At 41.9% G+C, this 26,729-nt stretch overlaps 1 protein-coding gene across 4 annotated transcripts in view; it reads left to right on the top strand.

Annotated features, from left to right (window-relative positions):
* Positions 1 to 26,483, top strand: part of LOC111672396 (sodium-driven chloride bicarbonate exchanger-like) — a 42,881-nt gene extending 16,398 nt beyond the window's left edge. For 2 of the 4 annotated variants that reach the window (XM_023429800.2, XM_023429802.2), the window contains 24 exons: positions 970 to 1,051; positions 5,463 to 5,606; positions 5,752 to 5,893; positions 6,173 to 6,333; positions 7,199 to 7,387; positions 10,610 to 10,698; positions 11,017 to 11,174; positions 11,312 to 11,399; positions 12,103 to 12,249; positions 13,359 to 13,459; positions 15,342 to 15,516; positions 16,062 to 16,195; positions 16,392 to 16,637; positions 17,966 to 18,071; positions 18,748 to 18,909; positions 19,406 to 19,519; positions 19,824 to 19,985; positions 20,070 to 20,321; positions 20,808 to 20,876; positions 20,975 to 21,148; positions 21,240 to 21,362; positions 21,460 to 21,524; positions 23,319 to 23,432; positions 24,251 to 26,483. In XM_023429800.2, coding sequence (XP_023285568.1) covers positions 970 to 1,051; positions 5,463 to 5,606; positions 5,752 to 5,893; positions 6,173 to 6,333; positions 7,199 to 7,387; positions 10,610 to 10,698; positions 11,017 to 11,174; positions 11,312 to 11,399; positions 12,103 to 12,249; positions 13,359 to 13,459; positions 15,342 to 15,516; positions 16,062 to 16,195; positions 16,392 to 16,637; positions 17,966 to 18,071; positions 18,748 to 18,909; positions 19,406 to 19,519; positions 19,824 to 19,985; positions 20,070 to 20,321; positions 20,808 to 20,876; positions 20,975 to 21,148; positions 21,240 to 21,362; positions 21,460 to 21,524; positions 23,319 to 23,432; positions 24,251 to 24,326 — 3,273 coding nt within the window. In that variant the 3' untranslated portion in view covers positions 24,327 to 26,483. Of the gene's footprint in view, positions 1 to 969; positions 1,052 to 5,462; positions 5,607 to 5,751; positions 5,894 to 6,172; positions 6,334 to 7,198; positions 7,388 to 10,609; positions 10,699 to 11,016; positions 11,175 to 11,311; positions 11,400 to 12,102; positions 12,250 to 13,358; positions 13,460 to 15,341; positions 15,517 to 16,061; positions 16,196 to 16,391; positions 16,638 to 17,965; positions 18,072 to 18,747; positions 18,910 to 19,405; positions 19,520 to 19,823; positions 19,986 to 20,069; positions 20,322 to 20,807; positions 20,877 to 20,974; positions 21,149 to 21,239; positions 21,363 to 21,459; positions 21,525 to 23,318; positions 23,433 to 23,766; positions 23,806 to 24,250 lie in introns of all 4 variants that reach the window. The other 2 variants (XM_023429803.2, XM_023429801.2) reach the window with 2 other exon arrangements.
* The last annotated feature ends 246 nt before the right edge of the window (positions 26,484 to 26,729 follow it).

The raw sequence follows: 26,729 nt of genomic DNA on the forward strand, positions 1-26,729 counted from the left end.
GGGGGGCTGTTACTCTTATGTAACTCGTAGCATCTAGATGAAATATGGATTTTGCTCCAGTGAGGACAGGAAGTTTTCTTGGACAGACGTGTGCTGTGAAACCTGTGTATCAGATCAACACATTAACACTGATTAACTGTTGATGATGTAACAGAAATGATTTGATTATTCAGTCAGGGGAAAGATTTCTTTTAAAGGATGGTTAAAAAGAAACAAACAAAAATGCAATGCAGAATGTGAATTATTAATTATTTTGATTTGTTTTGTTTCTTATTCATTTATTTTTTCCTTATTTGGGTTTTCAGGCCTGATTGATGTTGTAATGTGTTTGTGTTCATATTTCGGTTTGTTTAGTGTGACTTAGTGTGAAGTTTGATCTGAGTTTATTGTTTTGTCTTATGGTTATTTACGTCATGTTTTTGTTCAATGAAAAATAATATTACAAGAATAAAGAGTTATTAAGAGTAAGAGTAAGTATAAGAGTATTATAAAAAGTTATAATATTTTGAGAAAAAAGTTGTAATATATCAAGAATAAAGTCTTAATATTACAAGATTAAAAAAATAATATTTTGAAATAAAAATATAATTTTTTAGGAATATTTTAACATTGTTATTATTAGTGAAACCTGTGCTAAAGCAGAACTTCAGAGGATGCTCCACGTTCCTCAGTTTAAAGCTTCTGATATTTCCCCTCTAAAACAACACAGAACCTACAATTACAACTTTATTCTCGTAATATTATGACTTTATTCTCTATTTTTAATCCCTAACACTCCGTCACAGTCTGTTTCTACATGTATGTGAGTGAATCTATATGAGAATATTGTTAAAAAATGTGGCTGTATGCAAATTGTAGCACACTTTGTGTTTTACCTGCTGAGTAACAACCTCTGTGTGTGTGTGTGTGTGTGTGTGTGTGTGTGTGTGTGTGTGTGTGTGTGTGTGTGTGTGTGTGTGTCTCCTGTAGAGAACTGATGAGGAGGCAGTGGTTGACCGCGGGGGCACACGCTCCATGCTCAACACCAACTTTGAGAAGGAAGAGCTAGAAGGTAAAACCCATAAATTAACATTGCAGTTCATATTTCCACGATGAAGAAAAGGCACACACTGATATAATACTGCACTTCCACGGACTTAGGGAACTTTCAGGTGATGCCTACATTTCCCATAATGCAGCTCAACAGCATTTCAATTAAAGTAATAGTTGTGTTTGACATCAGAAAACACATCTCTCCAGCCACACAAAAAATAACAAATGAATATTAGTTTTTGATGTGAGTCGTGCAGCGTCACAGAGCGAAGGCTTTTATTCTCTGCTCATGTGTTTTCATCAGCGTAGAGGAGACAGAGATGACGATATCTGTATCAACAGTCTTCCTGGGCAAAACCACAATCCCTTGAAGGTTTCAGTGAATACCAAAATGCACAGAAAAGTAGGGAGAGGTAGAAGTAGAATATAAAGCAGTGAGGTTGGTTGCCTGCATGCAGCCTGAGAGCCAAGACCCAGGGCCAAAGATCCAGTGGACAGTCAGAAGACAATATACGATGTATAAACCTTGTAATGTGGGTTTATTAGGAGGAACTTTACTTCAGTAAAGGAAGTGTCGTGTGGCAAAAAGGAGAAAAGTGGAAAAAACTAAATGTAAAAAGAAACTCGCATGAATACAGAAAACATTAAAAATACCTTCTCACACAATACTCAGATAATATAAAGAATTGGTTCCCCCGTCAGCATCCGCTGCGTTTTTGTTGCCAGGCAACGTTCACCGCGGCAGCCGGCAAAGATGTCATTCTCTGAGTGTGACACTCTGCCGGTGAGATGCTGCTTTCATCTCAAGCACCCTCATGTCTGGATGTTTGTAGGTGTAATGACTGTAGCTCTCTGTCTGGCGCCGTGGTAACGCCGACACTGCGTCAGCACCACGCAGGAAGTTTTCTCTCCCTCCGAACTATATCGTGCTTCTGCTTCCTCGTTCTCATACACATGAAAGGAAAAAGGGGAAGCATTAAATTATCTGTTTCTATTGCGCTTCCATGTGGTTTTCATTCTGTGCGATGTTATGTTAGTGGTGGCTTTAAAGAATAAGTTTACTCCAAAACCAACACTTGAATGTATCTCACTAAACAAGTACTGTTTGTGTATAAAGAGTCTTGAGCTTCAAATGTGGGTTAATCCACCGCTGGAAATAGTCCTCGATAAATGTGCTTTTTTGTCCTGTTTGAGTAATATTTGCTAAAAAAAAAAAATACAATGACCAGCTGTTAAAGGCCGTTACTGAGCTTCTGAAAAATCTGTGATCTGTTTTTAAAGATTCAGTAGGCAGAGCTCATTCACTGAGGAGAGGAGATAAGGTCTGAACGTCTCTCCATATGTCAGCCGCTCAGAACTGACTTTTCTAAATGTCCACGTAAAGCCGGACATACATGAATACACACGCTCTTACTTGAGGATAAGGAACATCAGGCCTGAGGGCGTCACACACCGCTGCGTGAATTCAAGCTTCAGACTGACTGAGAGAAAAGAGACACTATGACATCAGCAGGACTTCAGGCCCGCAGCGGGAGAGCTATTTTTGTAGAGGCCTCCGCTCACGAGTCTCGACTCATGAACTTTAAAGCTCCGCTGCTCCGTCCTTATGTTTTACCTTATTGTTCCTGTCGGCTGGAAGGGGCCTTTTATTGTGAAATTTGTGTCGTGTGCCAGTCAGTCTCTCCTCTCAGTTCAACATACATAATTTACCTGATGCTAACAGCGATCTGCTCTGGATGAGTGAATCTAAAGCAGAACGAGCTCTGACAGAGTGAGATTCGCTCCCACACCGCTAATATATTTTGACATATAGTTGGTTTTCTCATTTCGTCCTCTGAGACCTCACTTAACCTTTATCCCGGCGTCCTGCCGGCGATAGGCACCGAGTGACTCTGCCTTCTCAGCTGCTGTCATGTCGTCGCACTCTTAGGTGATTCATGTTATGTCTGTGCATTGCTTAAATTTGATTAGTGCGCTATAATGTGATTAGTCATGTCTCCAAGCAAGTGAAAACAATTGAAGGCACTCGCTTGGGATGTTATCCCCTCAGATGAAATGCAGCTGAGAAAATATACTTTCTCATAGCAGCTCTGACTATAATGAAGAGAATTACCTAATTTATTAAGGCAGAAGAAGTTTCCTAACAGCCTAGTGTCTGCAGTCTCCCAGCAGCAGCGACCTGTGCTGAGCAGATAGGGCAGGTTTGATGTTGCCCGACCCTCGTCAGGATCTTGGCAGCTGGACGTGAGATGAATCTGTTCAACCTGAAATTTGAAGAGAGCAAAACAAAAAAAAAGGATTTTGAAAAGTGAGGAGGTCACGCAAGCAGAACAACGTATATTATTAACAATGAACCCTTTGCAATGTTTCATTGAGTCGTCATCAAATATCAACCAAGCTTTTTGCCCCCGACGTTACAGATCCCAAGCATGAAACTGCCCGGGGTATAGATCCATTTGGTGTCACATTATGCTGGACTCTGTGGCGCCTCATATGGTGTAATAGGCAGATAAAGAGAACATGGTGTCCAATAGTCTTGTCTGTGTCCGGCCGCTGAGCCAACGGCCGGCGGGAAGGAAGCAGTGGTCAGGCAGCTCGGCCCGCAATAAAAGAGGAGAGAGTCAACTCGGATTATCTTCACGCTCACCCTGTGGATGCACGCTCATGTGTGCACGTACATGCACACACTCACACACACACACACTCACACAGAGTAGAGGGAGATTCTTGTGCTCACATTGTACAATATCCTTTCAGAATCTCCGTCTCATTCTTTGTTCTATACATTTAAAATGAAGAAAAACCTGATTATAAGTCGTTCAATTTCAAAATCGATTTCAATATCCTGAGAGAGAATGAAAGCTCCTTCTTCAATCAGAGGTGGAGGTGGAGGTGGAGGTGGTGTCTGGAGATGGCAGTTTAACCGTTAAGTGCTGCCTCCTAGTTCCAACCTACCTGACTAACTTGTTCCCACGTGCTGCTGGGGGTTGGTGTAGTTCGTGGCCTCCTCCTGGCTCTGGGTGTTACTGTCCCATTGTCTTGAATGCGATATTTCAGGAACGCCTGGACGACATGTCTTCAAATTTTGCACAAACATTCACCCGAATTCAATGATGAACTGATTAGATTTTGGTGGTGTAAGGTCAAAGGTTAAGGTCACTGGTTTATGCTAATTATGACACAATCAGCGAGAGTGAGTGGAGATTGTGGGGAAATAAGTGATGTAGGAACCTCTGACTTCACTTCATATCTCGTCTGTTTTCACACATTTTCTTCACTGATTAAACAAATGAGCCACAACATGTTGAGCTTTCTCTTTGAGGGTTTGTTAGACTGTGTTCCTGCATTATTTGGATGGTTTCAATGCAGTTTCTCTCACTGAAAGACTCTTGATAGCTGCGCCATATAGAGGCACTGAAATCAGCACACACCTTCTGAGACATGTTTTGGAAAGACTGTACAATATTGCATTTGTCACGATGAGTAATACATAATTGAAGCAATATGCATGAATAAAATTAGAGCTGTTTTAGTCGACTATTTTCAGCTGCTTTCTCTAAGCAATTTCTTCCAAAGGCAGATTTGAGAGGATGTTACGCTGCTTTTTTCCCTCTTGTGTTCATCGTGAGGACGGGCAACAAGAACACAGCCGGGACTGGTTTTGTTTGCAGTCGCCTACCACACGTATTCATTGTTTGCTAATACCTTTTATTACATATTTTCTCTGATGTAGCTCGTCTGTCAGCGGCAGAATTTTCTTCTTGCTCCAATTAGATTTTCTCCTTGTTTCCATTTCAGACAGATTCTTTTTCACCCTATAAGAAATTAAAGACTTAGAAGATTAACATGGAAATATAAATGGCCTAGGGTTTCTGGAGAGTTAATGTTCCACTCTGAGGATATGTGATTATTTTGGGGCTACACTTTGATGTAAGCATAAGTCACTTGATGGATGAGTCATTTTTACTCGTATGATGTTCCCAACCTTCTGTGTCATGCTGACACCCCACACATACAACAACAATACTGAATATAAGGGCCAAAGTACGAGAAAACACATTTATCAAGTGACTGACTTACAGCTAGAGAGAGAGAGAGAGTTGTTGGAGTCATAACTCAACGGTTTATAACTTTTAACGAACAATTTCAACTATTTATAATTGCTTTTAGAGAACAGTGTCAACTGTTTTACTTTTAGCTCACATTTTCAATTGTTTATTTATTACTCACTGGTCTAGAGCATTATACAGGGTCTAGGTCTCATGTGTTCTGTAAAATGACCATAAAAACCATAAATGTCAACACTTGACCTCGGAGAAGAAGCTCTTTATTCTGTCTTATTCACTTATGAAAAGATAATCTTAAATCAGATCAAAGAGAGACAGGACAAAGTGAAAAGTCTGACTTTGTCTCCTCCGTGTTGCCTCCAGGTCATCGCACTCTCTACATCGGGGTTCACGTGCCCCTGGGCAGGAGGTCGCACCGACGTCACCGCCACCATGGACACAGACACAGGAAGAGGTCCAAGGAGAGGGACTCCACGGCTGACGACGGACGAGAATCCCCCTCTCACAGTAGGTGTCCAGCATGGACTGGAGTTTTCCCTAATGAACATCGCTTCCTATAATTCCTATATTTCCTCTCTCCTGTTGAATGCTTCTTTTTGTCCTCCTCCTTTCCTGATCAATCCCCGTCCTCGCCGTGTCCCACCTGCTGCAGCAGACACACCAGCTCAGAGGGTGCAGTTTCTCTTGGGGACGGAGGACGGCGACGAGGAACACATCCCCCACGCCCTATTCACCGAGCTGGATGAAATCTGTCTGAGGGAGGGAGAGGACGCCGAATGGAAAGAGACAGCCAGGTACACCGCTGCAGTTGGCCACATGGGCCGGGTCTGGCCAGCTGTGGCGTCTTCGCTCTGACGCACCTGAGAGTTTGATTCTGTTTATGGCTTCACGCCTTTATAATGGGGCCGTTGTTATAGATCCATGTCCATCAGAATGTGTAAATGTTAACTTTTTCATAACGTACCGCAAAAACAAATCATCTTTGGCCTAAATCGATGTGAAAAATGTCACAACTATGGGATGGAAAAATAAAAAATATGTTTTGTTTGTTTATTTTTTGTTTCCCTGCTCAGGTGGCTTAAGTTTGAGGAGGATGTGGAGGATGGCGGTGAGCGGTGGAGTAAACCATATGTAGCCACTCTGTCTCTACACAGTCTATTCGAGCTTCGCAGCTGCATCATGAACGGAACCGTGATGCTGGACATGAGGGCCAGCTCGCTGGAGGAGATTGCAGGTAAACACTCGGTGTCCATTGGTCTTGTGGAGCTCAGTGATTAAACCTAGAATATGTCTGTCTGTGCCACGTCTAACAAAAAAGATATGTGTCGTTCCTCAAAGCTCCATTCACAGACCTCTTCTCTTCAAGATTACTTGCTCAGATTATGAAAAATAACAAAATATCTTCACTGTTCTCCAGTTAATTAGCCTTGCACTTCTATAACACTGAAAAAACAAGTTTTTAAATAACCACAAACTCAATGCAGCAGAAGGAGAGATGCTGTCTTTTTTATTTCACACATTCTACCTGGTCAGAACCTGGTGCCTACATTACCCACAATGCAACTAGGCCACTGACAGATCAGTCTGAGATGCTGGTGTGTGCTGGTATGCTAGCAGTAGCAAGTATAGCCTCAAACAGGGTTTGGTAAACTCAACTCTGATCCCATCTATATACAGTCTATGTTTATGTCTTTCTTTCTTTTATAGCTTTTCTCAGTGATTAATAATTTTACATCTAACTTGCCTTGTTTTTTCAACATGAATTCACAGAGTGACCATTTCAAAGCTCTGTAGTAAAATAGGCCAGATCAACAAGTCCAGCATCATGACGTGTCAGTAGAAGTCCACCCAGAAATTTGCTTGGCTGAGGATCTAAAAATGCTTCATTTGACCAGGTTTATGAAAGAATTAGGGAACTGTGCTTTAGTTTTTGAGGGCACCAAACCTTAACATGGTTTGGTGCAATTCAATCAGCAGCAGTGGGTTGTTTTTTGCTGAAATAATCAGCTTAGCGTCGCTGGCTGCTACGCAGGAACACACACTGTTTGAAGAGTGATGCGGAAACCCACATCTGTGCGTTTCTGTTTTCCACTCCTCAGACATGGTTCTGGATCAGCACGAAGTGTCGGGCCCAGTGGGTCAGGATGCCAGGAGGAGGATCCGCGAGGCCCTGCTCAAACAGCACCACCACCAAAACCACAAGAAACTGGCCAACCGCATCCCCATTGTACGCTCCTTTGCCGACATAGGCAAGAAGCAGTCTGAGCCTCATTCCATGGACAAGAATGGTGAGCACTGATCACACACACACACACACACACATACACACCTGTCAATCTTTTTCCATTGTGATCATATATGTTGTGGTATGTAAATATATACAGTATGTTTTTATGTACAATGTTGTAATCCTTTGCATGATTTTTCCAGTGTGTCCATCTGTGACTTGCTGTTTTACTGCTGTTTGATATCTCGTTTTCTCCTGTTTGTGTCTCTCCATGTTTGTGTATGTGTTTGTTCTCGTCTGCTGTATTCTGCATGTGTGTCTTTCACTTAACCAGTAAATGGCCTCTATTATCAAACCATAAAATCTCCCAAGTGTTTGCCTGAAAAAGCACTCCCCAAGAATGCCTCACGCAAAATAGCATATTCCCGTGTGGCGTGGCCACAGTGTGTGTGTTGCATGTCGTGTCTGTCTACCGCTCCATCACCTTTGAGCTCCTCCAACACGACCGCAGACATGCCCTTTGGCGAAACTAAGATCAAACGTCTCAGTGTCCTCCAGGCAGTTGCACAAGGCTACTGTCCCATCTCACAGGACGACACAGAGCGGGACATTTTCACAGGCAACCAGGACGCCTCAGCTCATGCCAAACACTGAAAATCTAGAAATAGTAGTTATAGTATATTACTACGGAGTATTAGGGCCACATTGAGGAAAAAAAAATCTGAAATTTAGAGAATAAAGTCATAATATTAAGAGAGTAAAGTGGTAATTTTATGTTAGGTGTTGTTTTACAGGGGAAATATCAGAAGAGCTGCACCGTTATTCCTAAAAATTATGTTTTTCTCTCTTGAAAATTTGCATTTTTAGTGTTCATAATATTACGACTATTTTTCTTTAAATATTGTGATTTTATTCTCAAAATTACGACTTTATTCTAGTAATATTTGGACTTTAATCTCGAAATTTCAGATTTCTTTTGTTTTCCTGTACGTTGCCCTAATGCTCTGTCGTAGTATATAAAGGAACACATTAAAAGAGGAGAGTATCATCGTGAGAGGTTAGAAATGGGTTATGTGCACTCCAGAAAACACAAAAAAATGGCCTAAACTCATGCAGCTTCCTCTTTATGCAAAGCTCACCGTCTAAATGTTCTTCTAGCTCATCTATTTTTGAGACTTCAAAGCGAGGAAATGAAAAAGAAAAGTAGATGGTATTAAGTATGCAGAAGTTTTGTGTACTTTCAACATCTTAGAAAAACTTTGGCCAAGTGCTAGTCATGCAGAATCATTTATGTGTGTGGCCCAACAGGGCATGTGCAGTATACCTGCAGTACTTTCATGATAATGCTCTCCGCTTCTTGTCATTGTCAACAATGTGTTTGATGACTAAAAACCACAGGATATTTAGGAATCATATTCTAAACTCATAACAGTCATCAGTTACTAATAGTGGAAGTTACTCACTGTAAATTAACTTCATGACACGAAACATAATCTCCATCTTTTTGCCTTTGGGATTTAAAGGAATAGTTCAACATTTTGGGGAATACGATCATACACCTAGATGAAAAGATTGATACCACTCTCATGTCTGTATGCTAAATATGAAGCAGCTAACAGCACCTCTAAGGCCACATCCACACTACTACATTTTAGTTTTACTACTCTGGAGTTTTCAAGCGCCTAAAACCAGGACTTTTGGAAACGTTTTAGTTTGAAAACTCCAGGGTTGTGTTGTAGTCTTTGGAAACGATGAGGCAGGCGTTGACGGTCACTGCCCGATTGGGTCTTATCAGCCTTGACTACCAGTGGTGAATACAACATAGACAATGAAATACAAGTGTTACTTAAGATAAGATAAGATGAGATAAACCTTTATTGATCCCACACCAGGGAAATTCACTTGTTACTGCAACATAGGAAAATGAGGTAGAAGGAGAAAAACAAGTATAATAATAAAATAAAGTAGAAAAATAACAACTAACCATGAATAAGAAGGTATGTACATAAATACTTGCATTCGTAGATATTTACAAAGATATTTACATGATGTGCACACAGAGGAATAAGTGATAGTGTTCACATTGAAACCAACAAAAATGTATTGAAAATATTGAAATGCACAGAGCATTTGCATTATAAAGTTGTTGTTTTTTTTAAATGCTTCAAGTTATTTACAATTTACAATATTTCAGCTGAGCAGCTGTTGTGCAGTCAAATTCTGCATTTGAACACTGTTCCTCGTTTGTAGTATTTTCTGCAACTGATCAACTGCAGAGTTGACAAATACTTCCTGTTTACGCCGGCTCGCGCATGCCCAGTGTACGTGGACGGTTACGTGTGTATGCGTTGTCAGGTGCGTTCGCATGGATGGAGATCGTGTCTGATACGTAGCTAAAACGCGTAAGTTTAAACAATAGTTTGCCATTTTACGGTAGGGTTATTGGAGATTAAATACATTAAATATAACCTGTTAATTATTAAGCTTAGGTTAAGCTTGAAAAGTGCTGGCAGGATGATTTATTACCACTAGGCGGAGTCAAGCTAGCAGTTCCCAATTAGCTAGCTAAGCTAGGCTAACCAGCTGCTAGCTGTAGCTTCTTGGACAGTAACGTGAGTGGTATCAATCTTCTCATTTAACTCTTGGCAAGAAAGTGCATTAGCATGTTTCCCAAAATGTCAAAGTATTTCTTTAAAGGTAGTACTATCACACTCTCACTGAAGAAGCATTCCCTTTGCTTTCCCTCCAGGTGCTTTGATTAAGTCAAACGGCTGCAGCTGGTGTTTCACAGTGACTTAAAACTGAAATTTTAAAAGGAGCAATCTTTGACTTTGTTTTAGTAAAACTAAAGCAAACTGAAAAAGCTATTTAATGAGCACCTATATGTCAATGCATGTACATTTTTAATTAAAGTTGAAGATTGCGCCTCATTTAGTTTACTAAACTTAATTTGGAAAGATTTAGAGTAAGGGTTAGCTAAAATCACAGCTGCACCACTGATACTTTTTATCAGATATATATTAATATTAAACAGACTCATCAGGTACACTCTGAAAAAAAGGTACAATATTATATCTTTTGTCACTTGGGCTAAACCTTTTCACTAATGAAGGTGCAGCACCTACAACAAAAGTCCACTGTTGTATCATGTTTTTCAGAGACTGTAACTTTAGCCTGTAGCCACTCACTGGAGACCTTTGTCTTTGTGTGGGAAAGTAGTGTTGTGATAGGTCTGAGCCTCTGTGAAATTGACATGCTGTCGATTTCCCGCTCTGCCTGACAGGCCAAACGGTCTCACCTCAGTCCCAGCCGGCCAACAATGAGGGCAAACAGGACGTCAGCCGAGAAAACAGCGCCGTCGACTTCAGCAAGGTGAGCAGCCAAGACCCACCACTGATCCTGCTGTTTATCTACGGACACTGATAGCTGGACATGTAACTAGTAACTAATATTTAACCAAGATTGGGTTACGTGTGAAATGGTCGCCGTAGGCTTCTTGCCCTGGGAAACTGACTGGAATTTAATGGGAGTAAAGCTTATTTTCTTTTCCTGTGTGGAGTCGGATCCAGCCATTATTTAAAATTTTTATTGAGACGAGTCACTACAATCTACCTCTATACCTAACAATATTTTAACAGAAGAAAACATTAATGCTGATGTTTTGTTTTGGTTTCTTTCTGTCTCTCACAGATTGACCTCCACTTCATGAAGAAGATCCCTCCTGGTGCTGAGGCGTCCAACGTCCTGGTGGGGGAGCTGGAATTCTTAGACCGCCCTGTAGTGGCGTTCATCCGCCTGGCTCCTGCTGTGCTGCTCAACGGCCTGGCGGAGGTTCCCATCACCACCAGGTAATACACAGTCTTTGCCTCTTTATCTCTCTGTATTATGTATCAAGTCTTGATAGATGAATTACTAATCCTCCAAATGCTTCATTAGAAAAATATTTGACTTCTACCCAAAACCTGTTTTCCTTTGTGTTGAACAGGTTTCTTTTCATCCTGCTTGGCCCTCTGGGAAAAGGTCCCCAGTATCATGAAATTGGCCGGTCTATTGCTACTCTGATGACCGATGAGGTGAGGCCTTAGTTTAAGAACTGCAAGGTTAAAATTCTTGCTCTTGTAATGAAACCAGAAGGGATGAAAGAAGAATTCAGATTTTTTTAACTGAAGTTAAAGACGTAATCGCAAATAAAAAAGTCAAGTACAAGTACCTCAAAATGGTACATACTGTACTTAAACAAATGGAGTACTTGAGTATCTGACCTTTGTGGATCAAAAGAGTATGACATGAAAATGTGGCAGGATTTCCCACAGTGCAGCTTTGAGCTAATATTACTGACCATCATCAGAGCCAGATGTTGCCTATTTTCACTGGCATTTCCCCTCTGGGATGTTTGAAAATAGAGGCGTGCGGATGCCTACCTACTTCATCATCATATATGGAAGTGAATTGACCCGTCACTGTGATTTACTTTTCAGCTGCTGCGAGCAAAAATCATATTCTGTATTCCATATAAATAAACTATTATCTTATTTATGAGAAACAAATAGACTGACATATGAAAGCACCATATTCATCTGTAGATTCACTTAGTATGATAATGTTCTGAATGGTTTTTTTTTTTTCCATTATGTATGGAGGCAGGAATAATCCTTTGCTGGATAAACCCCGTGTCACGCTGGTATACGAGTTTCCATCTGTAAATCCATGAAAATGCACTCAGTGATTCAGCGACTATTAAAGCAATAATTATTTAAATCACCGTCTCCTCTGCAGATTTTCCATGATGTCGCTTACAAAGCCAAAGACAGGAACGACCTGGTGGCGGGCATTGACGAGTTTCTGGACCAGGTGACGGTGTTACCCCCCGGAGAGTGGGACCCCTCCATCAGAATAGAGCCTCCCAAAAATGTGCCCTCTCAGGTGAGTTTCTTTTCACATTTAAATGAGAAAAACACTTCTTGTATCACTTTGTAAAAAAGGATGATGCCGTCCATTGCTGCCACTTAAAAAGCTAAAGCACATAACTCCCCATTCTGTGGCTGTGCAGAATTTATATATCACTGTTCTTTCATAATGCGCCTGTGAGTCCCCTCTGCTTAGAAATATTTAAACATCTGCGTTCTCCTCTAATCTCAACTGTGTTGTAGTCTGTGCTTTGATGCCGCTCCCCGGGGTTCTGCTCTCAATCCTCTACAAAACATTAGTTATTTTTCCTCCATTAGTTATTTTGGTGTACTCTGGAAAGTGATCTGCCATCTTGTTTGGGGGGAGAAATTTTTGTTATCTGACAGAAAGCAGCTTCAGATACAGTTTGCTTCAGGTCTTATTTGTCTTTTCCTCTTTGTCCTTTTGCTCCTGTTGTGAATTAATGATGCACCACTGTGCAATCACATTGTTATGCTGATGAACATGCTAGATTCATGCATAAGAAATCAATCGTGTCATTTAACCTTAAATGTATGTTGGAATTAACATCCGGTGTTTCCAGTTGAGATTTAAAGCTCCATCTTCTTCTGTGTTTTATTTGAAGTGTTGATCCATAAGAAGATATAAAAACCATCTCAGTGTAGTTTTACATCTCCTCTCTCAGGCTTCTCTCTGGAGTTCTAGTAACAACAGGTCGGTGAGCCAATCAGAAGAGAGGAGGCTCTGAGCCTCTCTTCTGATTGGCTCACTGTTTTCTGAGTGATTCAATAATAATATAGCAGATTTCAGGTAAAAACACTCAGAGAAACCAAATCCTTCAAGGTTTGGATGGTGGGTGGATGGGCAAGGCGGGTGACTGTTTTGTTGTGACATCACAAAGTTCAGGAAGTTGTGACGGCTGGTTTTAAGGCTCAGTTTCTGAATATAGGCTTTGATACTTTCACAGTATTAATATAGAACCTAGACCTGATCTATAATCACACTACACATGGACACAGACCTTTACACTGGAGGGAGCTGTAAGTGCAACTGATGCTTGCTTGTTGTCCTTATGATGACGAGCTATAACAAACAGCTGACTGACGGTGATCCTAACCACACAGGAAAAGCGGAAGATTCCTCCCGTTCCCAACGGAGTGACAGATCTCGGTGAGTCAGAGGAGCACGGAGGACATGGCGGCCCTGAGCTCCAGCGCACTGGGAAGTAAGTTTTAGAGAGACACAGCGTGATTTGTGAAATGCAGACTTGAGCTCTTCAAGCTCTTCTTTGTCCCCGTCCTCCTGTCGCCTGTGAGCTGCCTCCCTGTCCCCAAACTATAAATTTAGCTTTAGAATCAGACTACCCTACTGGCCCATTATCAATCCTCACACTTCAACCCCACAAAGACCTTTTGTTTGAGTTTAGACCTATCCGAGCACTCTGTGCCACACATAACGTCACGTTCTTCAATATTGCATCAATGTTAGATTATTTAACAACACTTTGCCAAGTGAGCGTGCTCACTCACAAATAATTCACACTATTCCTCACGCTCCTTTTATTACATACATCCCTTTGATTATGTCTGTTTTATGCTGCTTTCTCCCTCCACTCTACACTCCACTGCCTTTATCTGACATTTTCAGTTACGTTTCAGATTCTACATAAAGAAACATATGTTAAGCTAATTAAGCTATTAAGATTCTTCAGGTCACAAGAAAGGTGCGTGGGTTTTCAGCAGTTCCACCAAACAGTGATTTGGAACTTTCCTCTCTTGTTCATCATCCCAGGTTTTAGTAAATCACAATTTGAAAGTAGCTGGTCTTTACTAAGAACTTGGGAAAGGATGAGTAGCTGGTGCCTGTTGTTATTCCTCTTTATAACCCTGATGAAGCCACATGAAAAAGTCTTGACATCAAGAATTTTATTTCACAGTAATTCCCAGGTGCGAAGAGACGGGATGATTTCACAAGGCAAATATTGATTTCTTACAGAAGGGATTATAAAGATGAAAAAAAATGTTGTCATCAGCCTGAAACGGCCTCATCACTTCCAGGTGGATTCTTGGAGCCCAGCTCATTACAGTCAGTGACAGTGCGGCGCAGAGCAGTGAGTGATGTGCTGCTGCTGAGCTGCAGCATGCTGCGGTACAGGCTCTCATCCCAGCTAAGATTGGCCCAGTCCCAGCCATCAACCCCCACCCCCACCCACACCCTCCCACCACCACCACCACCCCCTCCTCCTCCTCCTCCTCCTCCCGGGACATGGCATTGCTACCGCTCAGACTAAGCGTAACGTCCCGCCCACTGTTACCATAGCAACCACCTCCAGCTAGTTCACCCTGGTCTGGGCTTGCTGCAGCAGGAGAGAGTCGTACAAACGCGCACACACACACACACACACACACACACCTAGATATAAACAACACAGAAGTGTGTGCTCGGCGAGGGAATGTTTTACCCCTCTCCATTATTTTGTCTTGCGGGTCACATGTGTGACACTGTAAATACACCGGATATAGCTCGTACTCTCAGCGGTCCAACGCTCTGTTCAAACATTTGTTCTGCAGTGAAGAGAAGCACCGGCGTACTGCAGGTGATACAGTCTGAATCAATGCAGTGACACACCGTGATACAGTTTATTATAAGCACTAGTCTCGTGTCTGTATGATAATTAGGAGGCGCTTAGCTTAGCTTAGCTCGACTATAGCTTCATATTTAAAGACTCAAGCCTGGGGGAAACAGCTCGGCTGACTCTATCCAAAGGTGACAACGATATATGTGTTTTGTTTAATGTTTACAGAGACCACAGGCCATTTGGTTTTCTTGTATGGATTAGAAATATATATATAATGTGTTACATATGGAGCCCTAGAGGTGCAGGTTGGCAGATGTTTCTTCCTGTTTCCACCAGTTTAATACAATGACTAGCCTACACCTGTGACCACTGTCTAATTGCATCATCAAGGTTACAAGTGAACCTGTGAACACCAAAGCTTTCTCAAGACAGTTTCACTAAAATTTTCCAGTCTTTATATGATGTGTTAGCGTGTGTGGTTTCAAATCATCATCATAGACTGTGTCTCATCAAACCTGTTTCTCCACAGGGTGTTTGGCGGCTTTGTCTTTGACATCAAGCGAAAGGCTCCTCACTACCTTTCCGACTACACGGATGCCGTCAGTCTGCAGTGTCTGGCCTCTTTCCTCTTCCTCTACTGCGCCTGCATGTCACCTGTCATCACCTTCGGCGGGCTCCTGGGGGAGGCCACAGAGGGACGTGTGGTAAGAAACGTCTTTACACAGCAAACGCTGTGATCACAACCGTGTTTTGTCATTTTATTGCACCGGCAAGGACGAGAGTGGAAGTTTGAAACGGTTTCGCAAACAAGGTCAGATCTTTTTACGCTGCATACATCCAGGGAAGACGTGACTCAGAACACAAGCTGTTTTAAGTCAGAGAGTTGACACGTCTTGCTGAAAGGCACCTTGAAAACAAGTTGCTCTAAGAAGGGAAGATATAAGCTCCTTTGAACCTCTGATGTCGCCCCACTTATTCTCACACAGCCTATAGCACAGCAAGCCTGTGGTGTGTTTTTAGCCGTGCTAGCAGCGCAGCTACAGGAAGGGAAACGTCGGCCTGTTGGTTGAACCAGGCTGAAATATCATTATATAAACTAGTGTTAACATGCTAACACGCTAAACTAAGATGCTGAACCTGCTAAACATCAACGGAAATTCACAGTATGTGCAATTAATGCTGAGAAAATATGACAATATCAACTGTGAGATCCGTCTGTGATTCAGATCATTACTCCCTGTGTTTCCAGAGTGCTATCGAGTCCCTGTTTGGAGCTTCCATGACGGGAATCGCCTACTCTCTTTTCGCTGGTCAGCCTCTCACCATCCTGGGCAGCACGGGGCCTGTTCTTGTCTTCGAGAAGATCCTCTTCAAGTTCTGCAAGTGGGTTATTCTTTGGGCTTTTGTGATAGTAGAACATTTCTGTTTCGAAAGGTGGATGTGTGTCCTTTTCTGCCTGAGTAGGGATGCTTTACCTAATGCTTACCCCTTCACTCCTCCTGTGTGTGTGTGTGTGTGTGTGTGTGTGTGTGTGTGTGTGTGTGTGTGTGTGTGTGTGTGTGTGTGTCCTGTCTCTCAGGGACTACGGCCTCTCCTACCTCTCCCTGAGGGCCTGTATTGGCCTGTGGACGGCCTTCTTCTGTCTGCTGCTGGTGGCCACTGATGCCAGCTCACTTGTCTGTTACATCACACGCTTCACTGAAGAAGCTTTTGCGTCGCTGATATGCATCATCTTCATCTACGAGGCCCTGGAGAAGCTAATCCACCTGGGAGTGCATTACCCCATCAACAAAAACAACAACCTTCAGAAACTCACGCAATACTCGTAAGTGCTTTTCTGAAAAACACTAGTGCTCTTTTTTTTATGTTTGTTGCACTGATGCATTTGTGTTTTTTTTCACTATTTTCTCCACAAATTAAGTTTTCTTCATCATCAAAGTAATCACAGTGATAAATGCCTGTGCATTTAATGCAGATGTGGCAAAGAGACAAATGAATCACATCAAGGATGATAATCGATCTCTGGTTCCAGCTTCACTAATGTGAATATTTGCTGCTTTTCTGAGTCTTTGGACTGTTGCTGGGCTAAAACAAGACATTTGAATGTGTAAACTTGGGTTTTGTTCAAATTTAATGGACATTTTTAACTGTTTTCTATCATTTAGTGGACAAAAAAATGTATTGACAAATCAAAATTATCAAGAGATCATAATGAAAATAATCACTTTGCAGCCTTTAGAGAAAGATGACAATAAGAAGGTTGAATATAAAGTGTAAACGCACTGATGTAGTCCTTGCTGTTGCACGCACACTGTATTAAACTTTTAGCACATTTACACACCCGTGCTCAAGTGGTTTGCTGCATGATGGGACGACAGATGGTGCAGTGGTGTAGTAGACGCACTGTCCGGCTCTGTAGTAATGTGTTTTTACTTTATGATGAATAATCCCACGTTGAGTGTGTGTGTGTGTGTGTGTGTGTGTGTGTGTGTGTGTGTGTGTGTGTCAGGAGCGTCATGCTTTACCCCGTCACATAGGGCGGACCAATGGTTGTGTCAAGCCAACAGCTCCTTCTGTGGTTTTCTATTCTAGTGTCGTGAACAGCAGGAGATGATGACATTTAGTTTTGTAAAATGGCAGCAGAATGAGTCACTTCATGTTGATGGCTGAACCTGTTCGGAAGTGGTGTGAAAGGGAATATGTGGGTATTAACGGGGCTGCAAATACTGATTATGGTCATTACTGTGTCGCCTAGACTGTCCATTATTGTGTCAATTATTAAACACCTTGTTTGGCTTATAAAATGTCAAGAAATGCCCAAACAGACATGTTGAACCCACTTGTTTTGTCTCACCACCAGTTCAGTGTTTTTTACAACTGCTTTCACACCTGTTCAAAAGTAAGTCTGTAAAGTGAAGCAGCCATTAAGATATACATGATGTTCGTACCTGTTCTCGTTTCTGAAAGGTTGAATTATGGATGCCATGTTGGACTTTCAGTGTAGTCTCTCTCATATGTAGCCTGTGCTTTGAGTGACAGGTTTCAGAAACTGTGTGATATATAAAGTTTTTGTGTGTAAGGAGTTTAAACATTTTAGCTTGATTTTCCTCCTGAAGTCTCTGAAGTGTGATCTTCTTCTTCTATCCTCTGTAGGTGCGCTTGTGTGGAGCCCAGGTACCCCAGCAACGAGACCCTGCGCTTCTGGGAGGAGAGGAACATCACGGCCTCGCAGGTCAACTGGACCATGCTGGAGGTCAAGGTAAGGAACACGTGAGATAGAGATACAGTAGATGACAGAACGGGCTCAAGTAGACTTCTAATGATGGTTAAAGAAGCCAGAGAAGATCTTGATGTGTAAACACCGGTCTGATGCCGAGGCGACGAGGACACAGATGACGCTTTAAATCACAGCCGCTTAACCCGAAATGAAACGGCACAAACAAAATGCCCAAGAAAGTTCCAGCCTGGCACCGCCGCGCTGAGTCTCGTGTCCCCCGCGCTTCGCTTTATCAAGAAGCGTCATAAGTCTAGGCGGGGATTAAGAACATGTGGGCAGGATTTCACAGGATTTATCCGTGCAGAATGAGCATGGAGATGCAGTGTGAAGAGTGGATTCTCTCACTGTCGGGCTCAAATCAGTCATGCCAGCGGTGGCCTGTTGCATCACTCCCACACATGCTCGTGCAGCGAGGCACAGCAACACGAAGCCACTGGCATTGTATTCAAATTGATGCTTTAAATATCTATGTAGTATATAAAAAATAAAGTAGCTGAACGCTCTTCACTAATTCGTCACTGACACCGATATCCATCATCGCCCTCATCTCCACTGTCACTCTAATCATTTTCACTGGCATCATTATCCCCGGCCGCCTTCTCCTCATCATCCTAATTATCATTACCATCATCATCACTGTGTCCTCTGGTGCCAGTAGGAGTGCGAGATGTTGCACGGGGAGTTTGAAGGCACCGCCTGCGGCCCCCACGGCCCCTACATCCCCGACGTCCTCTTCTGGTGCGTGGTCCTCTTCTTCTCCACCGTCTTCATGTCCGCCTTCCTCAAGGAGTTCAAGACAAGCCGCTACTTCCCCACCAAGGTACGTGTCACACTTTAACCACCCCCAAATAATGCACATACACCAGCTCGTTACCGGCTGTTTTAAAACCTTTTATACCAGTCGTTCTTCTTGAAGCGCACACACTTTCAGGAGCATGACAGCTGCAAAATTGAATCTGCCTCATTAATTATGCAGCCCTCCATTTACTTCTCATTTTACCATGGGTCTGAAATCACACTGAAACTGGTTGACATGCCACATCTTTGCCTCTCATTTTAGATCATGCTGCCATCTATTGGTTGTTGAGAGACACAGCAAAACCTCCTACAACCTGTGTGGCCGTTCTATGTGTGGAATTTCTATGATTTATCATTGAGATGACACTCAGTGAGTGTAATGTGTGGCGTGATGCTGACACGCTAATGTATAGCATGCCGGCGCCACCTTGTGGTGATGACACTGTACACTGTAGTCAGGTTATAGGAGCATATTTGGCTGTAACATGGACCTGATGGTGTCCCTGTCTTCCATCCAGGTGCGCTCCATCATCAGTGACTTCGCTGTCTTCATCACCATCCTCACTATGGTGTTAGTAGATTACGCCCTGGGGATCCCCTCCCCTAAATTACAGGTCCCCAGCAATTTCAAAGTAAGTCCAGAAGAAAATATATATAACATTAATTTTATGAAGATTTAAAAAATTGAAATTGAATTAAAGATTCAGATTTATAAACTAAGAGAAAGACATATTATTCCTGGTTATAAGAATGATTATACCTTGATATGATGATGTAATGATAATACTCATGAGTGGCTATTTAATGTTGCAGGATTATAGTGAAACGTACAGTCGCCCTTAGATCTCAACAAACTGCAATTGGATCTTCAATCCAAAATACTGATAATGAGTAAAAATCTGTCATAAAAGTTTACATTTGTCTTTTGTCCCTCAGCCAACCAGGGATGATCGTGGCTGGGTTATAAACCCTGTGGGGCCCAACCCCTGGTGGACCACCATCATCACCTTCATCCCAGCTCTCCTCTGCACCATCCTCATTTTTATGGACCAGCAGATCACAGCTGTCATCATCAACAGGAAGGAGCACAAATTGAAGGTATTTCAAACAAACACAGAACAACACAGTTAATTAAAGCTCCATTATATCTAAATCCCGCTGTCCGCCGTCTGCGTCCCGCAGAAAGGCTGTGGCTACCACCTGGACCTGTTTGTGGTGGGGGTGATGCTGGGAGTTTGCTCGGTGATGGGCCTGCCGTGGTTCGTGGCAGCCACCGTGCTCTCCATCTCCCACGTCAACAGCCTGAAGCTGGAGTCGGAGTGCTCCGCCCCCGGAGAGCAGCCCAAGTTCTTGGGCATCCGAGAGCAGCGATTCACCGGCCTCATGATCTTCACCCTGATGGGCTGCTCGGTCTTCATGACCTCTGTGCTGAAGGTCAGGGCAAAAGCATCCACACCCACGTTCATTATTATTACATTAATGAGGTCATAGTTTGTGGTTTCTGTATTAAAAATATTTATAGAAACTGAAAAGAAATATTGTAAAGCCTGTTAATTTTATGTAGAATTTGTTTTACCGTCAGATATTTTATGTAAGAACGATGTCCTGGACATTTCCATAAAATCTTGTATGGAAGCCCAGGATCACTTTTCTTTTCATTTTTTTTTTTTGTGTTTGTTTTTGTAATACTCATTTCGGCCACAAGAGGCTGACACATTTTTACTAGTTTTAAAAAACGAAACAAAAAAAAAACTATGAAAAGAAAAATTATAAACATAATCATTTACGTTAAAAGACAATTCAGACAGTATTTCATTATTATTCCATTACATTATGAAAAACAAACATATGTACCTAAACTTTAAGTGAGACTTCTCTAAATCCCTCTTATAAATGAAATGTTGCTCTGTCCGTCTCCAGTTTATCCCCATGCCTGTGCTGTACGGAGTCTTTCTGTACATGGGGGCGTCCTCACTCAGAGGTATTCAGGTGAGTCCAGATTCCCTCTGCTGGTGTTTTATCAGAAGAACTAATCCGGAAAAGATTGTGGTTGAATTCTTAATGTACGTCTGTTTGTATCATTGCAGTTCTTCGACCGACTCAGGCTGTTCGGCATGCCGGCCAAACACCAGCCGGACTTCATCTACCTTCGCCACGTCCCTCTGAGGAAGGTCCACCTCTTCACCATCGTCCAGCTCAGCTGCTTGGCCCTGTTGTGGATCATCAAGACCTCCAAGGCTGCCATCGTCTTCCCCATGATGGTAACATGAGTGTCTTTATCTGCGTATGCCTGCACTGTGTATTTGTGTGCATAATGCATGCGACTGTCGATATCTGTTTGTGCCGCTCCAGGTCTTGGCCCTGGTGTTTATTCGTAAGCTGCTGGACTTCATGTTCACCAAGAGGGAGCTGAGCTGGCTGGATGACTTGATGCCGGAGTGGAAGAAGAAGAAGTTGGAGGATGCTGCAGAAGAGGTGCAGTAATAAAGCACCCAAAAACCTTTTCATTCCACCAGTGCAGCTGCTCGCCATGCAGAGTTTAAGATTTTCTTTTTTTAATCTTTTTCTCCAGGAGGAACACAGTATTATTGCAGAGGAGGAAGGCATTGTTCAGGTGCCACTGGAGGGACACTACAAGTAAGACTTTTTAATCTGTAATCCCGTTCTGCATTTTGGTTGACCATGCTTCTGATCTAGTGCCACTTCAAGACATTAATGGGGATATTTACAAAGGATTTACGGCGCTCTTTGAGGTTGTGAACGGTCAAGTTGCATTTTGGTCGCATGTAATGTATTTTATAAAATATGGGAGGAGGGAATGGAAATTTATACAAATAACAACAACACTCAAGTGCTCAAGAGAAATTAAAAGCTTCACTATGAGCCAAGAGGTTAAGATGTGAACCATGATTCACACCAGAATTACTTTACATACTTTACATTAGTTCAGTTCAGCTCGTAACTTTATTCTGATTTAAATATACAAGATGCAATTTACCAAATACTCACAGAACATTAACATGTTTCATAGAACAAACATCAGCATTGAACTGAATATATGTGCAATATAAAATATAATAACAGAACACAATCATGACACATATATACACACACACACACACACACACACACACACACACACACACACACACACACCAATGTTCTAGAGACGTCCCTTTGTGTGTTTGACCCAGATTTCAGCCACAACACTGCAATGACGAGCAGAGGATGTGGCAGGTCGTGGCTCCGGGATGATGCATTTCATTTCGTCCAAATACTACAACACTCTTCTCTCCATTGAATCTCCTAGACTGAATATTGAACGTACTGATCTCCAGCGATCTGCAGAGGACGTAGGAAAAACCAAAGATACAGAACAGGATCTATCACTAACGTGGAGTGGCCCGTACCTCCCATTAGTTGTGTATTATATATTCTGTGAGGATCCACTTTCCCACTTCTAGAACAGGTTGTGGCTGTAAATGTAGAAACTGTTCACATGCACAGAAAATAAGATTCAACTCAGTCATTGAACACATCAATACATAGATGTTATAGAGTTAATTCAATGTAAATGTTATAAGTAGCATATGAATCAGTTCCTGATGCTCGTGACATTAACCCAGCCGCCCCGACCTCGCCGAGCTTTTGTAACTTCTCAGTCCCCATTTGCATCCTCTGGATCGGAGAACCGGACCGGGCACCGCTCCGATCTGGATCCTCGGCTCATCACACAGGAAGCAGGAAATGGGGATGGGCAACGTCTCAGCAGCTGGAACCAATCTCATCCTACTCAGCATAAATATTAAAACACACGGAGGGTTGGACACATGGTGCGGGCGTCAGCTGCAACACTCTCTCCCTGCAGCTTTCTTGTTTGCACCCCGGCAATACAAATCAGAAAACATTAAAATCAATATGTTAATCAGCAGCTCAGTGGTAACTGTAGGTGGCGCTACAGACACTACAATGCCCAAAACAATCAGCGGTATATGAGATGTATGAGCTAGCATAGTTTGCTAACAGTGAAGAGCCCATTTTGTCATGATATTATGGACTTATTTACCTTTTATATTGATCAACTATTGATCATAATATTTCATGTTGTAATGAGAATTTCTTTGTAGCCATTTAGTAGATTCTCTTCTTTGTGATGCATCATGGGAGAATAAAAGCTTCATTTAAAGAATAACTGTGGTCTCTACAGGAGTGTGACGCCATGGTTCTCCACAGGGAAGACATAATAAATAATCTGCTTGTTGTTGTATCTAGAATTTAAATCTAAAATGTAACTTGGAATATTTCTGATAAAATAATCCAGGAGAGGTGAAATGCAGAGTGCTCCAGTAAAATGATCTGTTGTTGTTCTTATCACAGGTACAGAGTTATATCATTATAACTTACGTCTCTCTCTGTGATGTGTTTTTGAAGGAGTGACCCGGCCACAGTGAACATCACTGACGAGATGTCCAAAGGATCTTTCGGGAATGTGTGGAAGAGCGTCAGCCCAGCTGAGAGCATTAAGAAGGAACCAAGCGCTAAAAGGTTCGCCTCCTTATCCACATCATTCACATAACCAGGAAAACATCAGCAAATTCTGCAGATACATGCTGATTCTTGAGCCTGAGTGTATTTTTACTAAGTCAGAAAACAATTCCAGGGGGAAGATGGTGTCTGTGGGTGTTGTAGCAAACAGTGGCAGGTGTTTATTATTGAAAAGCTATGGAATATTTATGTTTTATTTTTCCAGGAAGCTGAGGAGCTAGCGTGTTTAGATGAAAGGGTTTATCTAAGAGCAGCGCCGCCCTCGCAGATTTCCCACGGAGTAGACTAACATAGTGTCTCCTGCCTGCTTCTCTCATTTCATCCCACCCCTAAGCTCCCCTTCCTAACCTTTCAGAAGCTGATATAGCCAAAGGTAAGTGGTTCCCAGCCCCTGCCAGCACGGAGCGTCTCGTCCTGTGTGTTTACAGCTGACTGCCGCATGATGAACGTGGTGTTGGTCTGTGCTGCAAGTTGTGATGGAGATTACTCAATAAATAGTGAGAGGAATCGGTAATAAATGAACACAGCATGGCCTTGGGTGTGCATGTTACTTTTTATGAAGTCAGTTACAGCATGTTGTAAAATCAGTTGCACTAAATGTCACTCGCAAGGAGCTCGATTGTTATTTCAATGTCACAAGACATTGAAGTGTCAGCGCAGATTGCTGTTAAGCCGTATGAGATAAACCGTGTCTGCATGCTGCTTGATCTGGATTTATGGACAGTCAGCCAGCTGGCAAGTGAAAACTAAAGTAATACATTTCCTTTTTCTTTCTCTTTTTAATGTTTTTGTTTTCTCGTTTTCTTTCATCCGTGTAGTTGCACCAGTGGTGGCGAAAAGCGACACAAGCGGCGGAGGCATGAGAAGAGCTTGGACAGGGAGACAAGTTTGTGATGACACATACTGGCGGTGCCACTGTGCTGTCAATCAGTAGATCAAAAAACAAAAAAAATCTATACCGTGCCACACTCAACCACCTTTGTACTGTGCTACACTGTGTTTTTTGTCATGTAAGTCTGTGTGCAAGTTGTGTAAAACAAAGAAAAATTTGTTAGAAACAGTATTAACGCGAGGAAACCGAGTTCTTTTTCTATGTATATCAATGTTTGGTGATACCAGCAACAGAGGGAAGCCAGAATTATATGACACTTACAGTAACTGCTGTGTCGATGGGCCAATTACATAAAAAAATTTTAAACAATTTTTAAATCAACTTTATTTGTATTTTGTATGTTTTTATATTTTTCCAACAACAACTGCGAGTTGTCCTTTTAAGAACCTGCCACAGCAAACTGCAAACGTGTGGATTTTGTGTGCAGTATTTAATGTCACTATTGACTCGATGCACCTCACATTAGAAAAACTAAAGAGTAGATATTTGCCAATACTAATCTATTTCAGTGGTATCTAAAAGAGTTGGCTCTATACCGAATCCAGTACCTTTTTTTGAAAGTATTAAATATACATTTTATATATTCTGTATATCTAAATGTTTTTGTGACAGTGACAGCTCATATCACTCCAGAGTCTTCTCCATTTGTATTTTACATTTGAATGTCTCTCCCCCCATTTTCTCCAGCCGGTTAAAGGGAAGTTTTACATTTTGGGAAGTGTGCGCATTTTTCTTTTTCAAGAGTTAGCTTAGCTTATTTTAGCTTAGCTTAGCACAAAGACTGACAATGGTGAAACGGCAAGTCTGGCTCGGTCCAAAGGAAATAAAATTTGCTAAAAGCTCACTAATTAACACTTTATATATTTGTTTTATTCGCACAACAACTTTTAAAGGACCTATTTGTAAGTTTAGCTATTGCTACATAGCTAGCATTAGCAGCAGTTTTCTTAGCAATATCTGAGAAACGTTCATCAAGCATCAAACTTAATTCCTTTAATCACCAAGAAAGCAACACCGATGTTAACTCTTGTCTCTACCACTTCTTTTCTAATAATGAAGTTAGCACGCTAACCAGCTAGCCTCCGATCTGCCGTATTATAGAGGGCGTTTTATAACCTCTCGTCTTCTCAAAGCAACAATCGCCGAAGCTCTTGCCAAGAAACCACGTTGGGAAAATTCACAAAAAGCCCCTTTAAGTGTAAAAACACACATGATTTGTTGGCTTCTTGGCGTAGCTCCATATTCCCTGCACACAGACACAAGAGACGTATAACTCTTAAATAAGAAAGCAAATAAGTGTATTTCTGAAAATGTCAAACTCTTTCTTTAAGGACAGTATTATTTGGGGAGCAGCTTATTGGAACATGACATTGCAAGCTAGCATGGCGGCATAGTTTGGGAACTTTTTAGTATCTCTAGCTACTTAGCCTTGGCTTTAAAAAAAACAAAAACAAAAAAAAAAAACTCATCAAATTTGCAAATGCTGAACTTTCGAGTGACTGTACAGAAAGCCCCATTGTTTGTTTCCACTAGATACTCTGTCATCCCCTCAGTAAGTGTCATCCATGGACATGTGATCTCCTCTCCAACTGACCCTCGGTGTGTTAGCATCTGAAGCTAATTGTTTTTAAGATAAAAATATTAAAAAATAAACACACACACACATACACACACACACCTGCAGAATGGACTTGACCATCCCGCTGCAGGAACATGATTACTTCTAGAGATGCAATAATACCTTTTTTCTGGGAAGGGCAACATGTAATAAATGGTAAAGAGTCTTAACAATGTATAATACATAGTATATTTTATTCATGTAAAATGTTACTAATATATTACTAACATGAAGTCAGTGTTGAAGGCAGGATTTTGTTGTAGATGTTCTTTTCCCATTGTCTATTTGATGGTTCTTAGTTGATTAGAGAAACTAATAATGGGTCAAAATTATATCAATATCACATGATTTGACCACTTCTGTGTGGAATTCTGCCTTAAATTTGGTAGTGATAGCTGTACACTTTCTGTTTAATAATTTAAGTCACCTGTATAGGAAACTATCAGTTCAGATCTGTTGTTCAATTGTGATTTGTTTCATGAGAATGAGCGAGAGAGTGAGTGAGAGCATAAATAAAGATATTGAACAAACTCTGCCGGAATGATGTGATGTTTTATTGATCCCCTCAGAGGTCAGAGGCCAGAGCCCACTACAGCGCCATTATTGTACTATCCTGCATTGCCCCAGAGTTCCTGTCCTCCCGGTGTCCACCTTTTGACCCCATGGGAGATGGAGAGCAGAGAGCGGTCTGTATCCTCGGGCAGGAGCTGCCTGGTTCTCTAACCCGTGATGCTGCTCCAGAGAGGCCGCCATCCATGTATGAAACGACTGTTGAATAATGATTCCC

The sequence above is a fragment of the Seriola lalandi genome, unplaced genomic scaffold (assembly GCF_002814215.2).
Source record: "Seriola lalandi dorsalis isolate HSWRI2012SDOR001 ecotype SW California unplaced genomic scaffold, Sedor1 jcf7180002054899, whole genome shotgun sequence".
Classification (NCBI taxonomy): Eukaryota; Metazoa; Chordata; class Actinopteri; order Carangiformes; family Carangidae; genus Seriola; species Seriola lalandi.